Source organism: Echinops telfairi, unplaced genomic scaffold (genome assembly GCF_000313985.2).
Source record: "Echinops telfairi isolate 266 unplaced genomic scaffold, ASM31398v2 ScPeMD7_23;HRSCAF=83, whole genome shotgun sequence".
Lineage (NCBI taxonomy): Eukaryota > Metazoa > Chordata > Mammalia > Afrosoricida > Tenrecidae > Echinops > Echinops telfairi.
The window spans coordinates 7230945-7236559 of record NW_022103920.1 but is presented as its reverse complement, the minus strand read 5'-3'; the positions used below and the strand labels follow the sequence as shown (position 1 = coordinate 7236559).

General features: G+C 51.8%; 1 protein-coding gene across 1 annotated transcript; it reads left to right on the top strand.

Moving 5' to 3' along the window:
- Positions 1-1525: 1525 nt before the first annotated feature.
- On the top strand, positions 1526-4187 carry LOC123521549 (intraflagellar transport protein 56-like). The gene is made up of 4 exons (XM_045288916.1): positions 1526-1558; positions 1973-2110; positions 3989-4081; positions 4179-4187. Exons 1-4 carry the CDS (start codon positions 1556-1558, stop codon positions 4185-4187), a joined length of 243 nt encoding a protein of 80 aa, XP_045144851.1. The 5' UTR covers positions 1526-1555.
- The last annotated feature ends 1428 nt before the right edge of the window (positions 4188-5615 follow it).

Sequence of the window (5615 nt, the reverse complement as noted above, 5' to 3'; positions counted from 1 at the left end):
GCTTGGGTAAGACACTCCTTAGTCCTCAAAGTACCAACCTACAACACTTTAGGGAGGTCCTGTGCAGCAGATTTACCCAATGCAATGCACTGTTGGCTCTCTGGACTGCTGCTTCCCTTAGTACTGATTGTAGATCCAAACAAAATGAAATCCCTGACAACCTAATAAGTCATTCGTTGATTCACAGAAGGGCGGTGAGGGCTTGAGCATGACGAAGATGTAAAAGAATCTAAGAAATTGTATCTGCTTTTTAGGATCTTGTATGGCCGGATCAATACCAGGCCGGCTTCTAGCAGCAAGTGACCTTGAATCTCCCCCACCTGTGCAGAGCTGACCAGAGCTGGCTGAAACAACTAGCAGCAAGTGGCCTTGAATCTCCCACATACACCTGCGGAGCTGACCAGAGCTGGCTATGTAACTGTCTGCAAGTTTTTTTTTCTTTCTTTTACTCACGGCCCGTTTTGCTCACTGCCCATTTGGCTCAGTGCCCGCTTTGTTCTCTGCCTACCGCTCTGCACCCGGCACCGGCAGGGCCCGTTTGACTCAGTGCCCGCTTTGTTCTCGCCCACCACTCTGCACCCGCAGGAATACACTCGGAACCAGGAAGACACCTTACATTCCAGAAACCCGGATATACCTGTCCATATATAAGCATCACCCCTGTAGCCTGCAGTGCGACTCCCCCGGCCTGAAAACTGTGGATCATGGGTCTTCGCCCAGGCTGGGGTTTTCTCCCCAATAAAACCTGTTCTAATTCGACTGATTTGGTTTCTGGCACCTCTCGACTACCTTACAGATCTTATGCAATATGTGGGTTTGTATAGTGCTACAAGTTACTCAGGGGGTATATAATGGGACTTAAGTATGCCACCTTTGCTGATGTAAACTTGGGGAGTTACTTCAGATGCTAGTTCCTCAGTCCGTTCCTTTTTCTGAGGGTTGTCTGGACATCCTTTAAATCCTATTCTTGCGCTTGAGCTAAGTGGATTCAAGAGTAAGGCACACATTTAGTCGTTCAATCAACAAATAAATATGACCTTTTTTAAAAAATTGGGTATAGGTATCTCTAAGGTAACAAGCAACCTTTTGGTGCATTCTTTTTGGGGCGCCGCAGCTTCCAAACGTTCATTCCCTGTCGCAGGCGAGGCTTTCTCCAAGCTTCCGGTCACGTGCCAGCAGCGCCCAGGTGGTTGCTATGGAGCCCAACGCGGTCCAAACCGGAAGTGGGTCCCCGAAAAGACTTCCCCGAGAAACTTGCCTTTGGAAGCCGTGCTCACACGTTCGAACACGAGGCCCCCCATCCCTGAAGCCAGCGCAGCGGCAGAGACCGTGGGAAACCCCGGCTCGTGGAGAGGAAAGCGCCGCGTTCCCACGGCCGAGGCGCAGCGGAACCAGGACGCGGGCGGCCCAGGCTCCCGGCGGGCGCTGCTCGCGGAGGCCCAGCCGCCCGGCGGCGTTGCCGTAGAAACGGAGCGCGTCGAGCGGACGTGGCGGCGCGCCCAGGTTGCGCCTTGGCGGGCGGTCGGCCGAGGGGGCTCCGTGGACTGGCGCCAAGATGGTTAGTGGCCGCGCAGAGCGAGGGGGAACTCGGCGCGGGCGCCTGGGCTGGAGACGGTTTCCGGGACCCGTCTGGCTTTAGCGCAGGGGTCGGTGGCGGGCGTTTGCTCTCCCCGGGCTCCCGCGGGAACAGAGAGCAACTGTCAGGAGCCCCCTGGGTGTCTTCCTCCCGCCTGCCTCCCCTGCCCGCGGTCCTAAGCCGCGGCGGGCGAGAGGAGAGACCGAGGGCAGCCTTGGACGACAGCAGCCGGACCAGTCTGCGCCCCGGGGCTGGCCGAGGAGAAGGAGCTTTTGGTCCCGCAGACGACTCCTTTATTAGACTCTGTGTTGCCAGAAGAAGTCGATACGCTCCCCCGCGCTCAGGACCCCAGGGATGGGGGGGTGACGCTCACGGCTGCCCTTGTCTCTTTCACAGATGCTCTCGAGGGCCAAACCTGCTGTAGGCGGGGAGCTCCCGCAATCGAGCAAAAGGAAGAAGAAAGGTAGGAAGATTCCAAAGCTAGAGGAGCTCCTTTCCCAGCGGGATTTCACAGGCGCTATTACCCTTTTGGAGGTAATGTCCAGCGAAGATTGCTGCCCAGGAGGTGACGGTCAGAACAGAGATGAATGCTCGGGTGCATGTTGGTTGCTCTGCCCTTGGAACCGGTGGGTGTATCCTGGGGCTCTTCCCAGGAACCCCTTGTGGAGCTTGGATGGACATAGCGGCGGTCAAACAAAGCCACCATGGTGCCCACACCAGGCACAGTGTGTTCTGCGGCACCGCAGTGCTCCTCATGTCAGGTCTGTGGCTCACTGGCTCCCTGCCTTGGACGTGTTCTTAGGAGGGACCAGCCCCGGGAGGAGGGCGTAATGCGGGGGAAGTAGAAGCTCATCGGAGAGAGAGACCCTCCGTGAGCTGGATTGGTCTGCTGGCTGCACCAGTGGGCTCACACATAACCCTCGTGATGATGGGGTTTCCTGTGCACACAGGGTCGCTGTCAGTCAGAACTCCACTTTTAATGGGCCTTCAGTTACCTAGATTTCTTGTTCTAAGGTGGATTACTGGGCTCCTGCCCAGGGCAGTCACATTTCTCACATGGGTAGCTGTGTTCTGGCAGCTGAATCCCAGGAAATTGCTCTGTGGAAGGGACGCTTTACAGATTTGGCTGTAAAGGGCGCCAGAAGGAGACGTTGGGCCACGTGGTTGTGCTGTCTTTTCTCCAGAGCACTACGTTATTCCAACTCGGTCATTGGCTTCTGACCAGTGCGCTTGTGTTAAACTCATGGAATCTCTGGTGTCCCTCTGAAAGCATTGACTTAAGAGCACCCCCTGGCGCTGTAAGTCGGGGATGCGGGGCTGCCTGGGTTCCGTGGGCGTCTGTTTCGCTGTTTCTTTCAGGCAGTGGCCACATGTTTCTAGACTGACTAGAGTGGGCAGGGAGACTCGGCCCCATTCTGCGTGCTGCAGGCAACCAGGGGCAGTGCCAGGCTGTAATGGTTTGGGATCATGAACAGACCTGTGCCTGCACCGATTTCTGGGGCAAATTAAAAGGAGACCTCAAATAAGAATGGGTTCAGACTTAAGTTACTGAACTCAAATTGCTAGCATTTGGAGAAAGGAGGATTTCTCATGATGTGGAGTTGATTATGCCATCCGTCTTTGTCTCTGGCCATTTGGTGTTAAAGGAGTGCCTTCTTCATGGGATGGCCGAGGCACCGAGTTCTGTTGGGTGCTTTTTCAAGACGGCTGGCACATTGCATGGTGGATCACCCAGGCTTTGCATTCATTGCCCTGCAGAGTGAAAAACCTCACCTCCATGGTCAGAGATGGACATGTCACCTTCAGAAGTGCAGAGGCCTAGATGGAGGCCACACAGAGAAACAAAAGCTTCCCCTTGTGATGTTTTTTGTTTAATAAAGGCCTCCGTGATTTTGCCACATGGTTTTTGACTTGCATTGTGTGTTTTTGGGCCAGCGGGGCAAGATTGCAGGATGGGGGTGAGTGCAGCCCAGCAAAGGGTCCGACTGTGGTGCATCTCTCTGCCTTGAGTTTTCTGTGCGACCTCACACCTCAGTCACTGAGCATGAACTGCCTCTTCTAGCACTCGGCTCCTTGCTATCCCCCAGGATGTTATGATGCCGGTCCTGGTAAATATTTTCTGGAGGAAGGTCTAAGTCAATATAGCAAATAGCAGTGTCAGTGTGCAGTCTTTGAAAATACACATTCTTTGCCAGTTACGCTCCATCCTGTAGATGTCGGTTTATTTGAAGTGACTGTTGTTTTGCTTCTGTTACTTATACATTCCTATCATTCATCAATAAAGTAAAGAGTATTTAGAAACCATTCATCTTTTGAAACCAGAATGTTAAGATGCTTGTTCCCTAAATGATTGAAGAGATTAAAAAAAAACAAAAACAAATGTGTTTGTTTCCATGACTTTTTCCCCTGAAGTTCAAACGTCACGTGGGGGAGGAAGAGGAGGACACTAACCTGTGGATGGGCTATTGTGCCTTCCACCTGGGCGACTACAAGAGGGCCCTGGAGGTGAGTGAGAACATGGCACAGGTGTGCGCAGAAAGGGAGCTTCACCTTGGCACTGTCGCAGAGCATGCCCGAAACCCAGCTCATGCCCTCCCTCCAGGATTTCTGAGATCACAACTCTCTATGGGAGCAGACGGCCTCGTCTTTCTCCTGGGAAGTGGCTAATGAATTTGAACCATAAACCTTGCAGTTAGCAGTCCAGTGTGTTCTTGACAGCACCACTAAGGCTCCTTCTTCACTTAGTATGAAAACAGCCAAACATGCTGCCATCAATTCAATTCTGACTCATAGACACCCTATGGGTGTCTACAAACTGCACTTCTTTATGGGAATAAGAAGCCTTGTCTTTCTCCAGAGGTGCAGCGGGTGGTTTCAAACTGCTAACTTTGTGGTTAACAGTCTGATGTGCAAACCACCACTGCCACCAAGGAGGGGAAGAATAACACACGTGATAAAGCCACTGTGCCTGCCGTCCCAGCCCTCCCCCATGCACAGAGCCGCCCCCAGTAGCAGTTCCTGTGGTGTCTTGCTTCCAAGCCTCTCTGGGTGGCTGGTGGAGTGTTACCTTGTTCCCGTTTGGTTTCTGATGCACACAGTCATACCACTGTTCAGACGTATTTTGATGACTGACTTTGTCATCCCCACGGTGTCACAGCCTTCTCCCCACTTCTCCCTCTGCTTCCTGCTGCCACCTTCCATCTTTCCTCTTCCTGCCTTCTGAGCTGTCTCCCTGGAGAAACGCTACCTTTTGACCTCCTAAGAGTTGTCAGTTTAAGAAGTGTGCCAGATAGTAGTGGTTTATTAGAAAATGTTCAGGAGAGGAAACAATAGCCAGTTCAGACAATTGCATTGACATATATACTGTTGCTATTTCAACCCTTTGTAGCTGGCATGAAAAGTACAGCCAATGTCTCTTTATATAAAATGTTGCCATTTCAACCCTTTGTAGCTAGCATGAAATGTACAGCCAGTGTCTTTCCCGGTGTTTCCATGCCCCTTAGGAGAGAGCCTTCAGCACCCCTCACCCTCTCTCCCACCCCTGGTAGTCTGTCATCACCATTGCTTCCTGTGCATTTGCTCCTCGTGGGGATCGGGCAGGATGTGTCCTTTTGTTTCTACTTAACCCACTCAGCAACATATTTGCAACATGTATCCATGTTGTAGCATGTGGGAACTTCATTTCTCTGTACAGTTAAACAATCAGCCATTTGTATAAGATTGTGTGTGTGTGTGTTCTTTCAAAAGCAGTGCCTTTTACTTAGTTCTTTTATTTCTAGACACAGGGAAAATTGGGTTATTTTACATGTTCCCAAGTATTGTTTTAGGAATGATGTTTTTTTCCTGCTCCTTGTAAACCCTCCCCATCTGCAACTCTGTCTGTAAAACAAAGAACCCAAACTGAGAGGAAGAGACTGTGCTCTGAGTCCAGCCACTTTCAGTTCCCACATGAACTTGTTTCGACATGCCCCGCATAGTCTTGACTCCCAGAATGCATCCTAGAGAGAGTTGAAGACTCCTTTTCAGATACTGAGCAGTG

Bases quoted from the DNA above. Each gene is read 5' to 3' on its own strand.
- LOC123521549 (XM_045288916.1), top strand. The intron at 2,111-3,988 runs GTAATGTCCAGC...TTTCCCCTGAAG, and splicing joins GCGCTATTACCCTTTTGGAG to TTCAAACGTCACGTGGGGGA.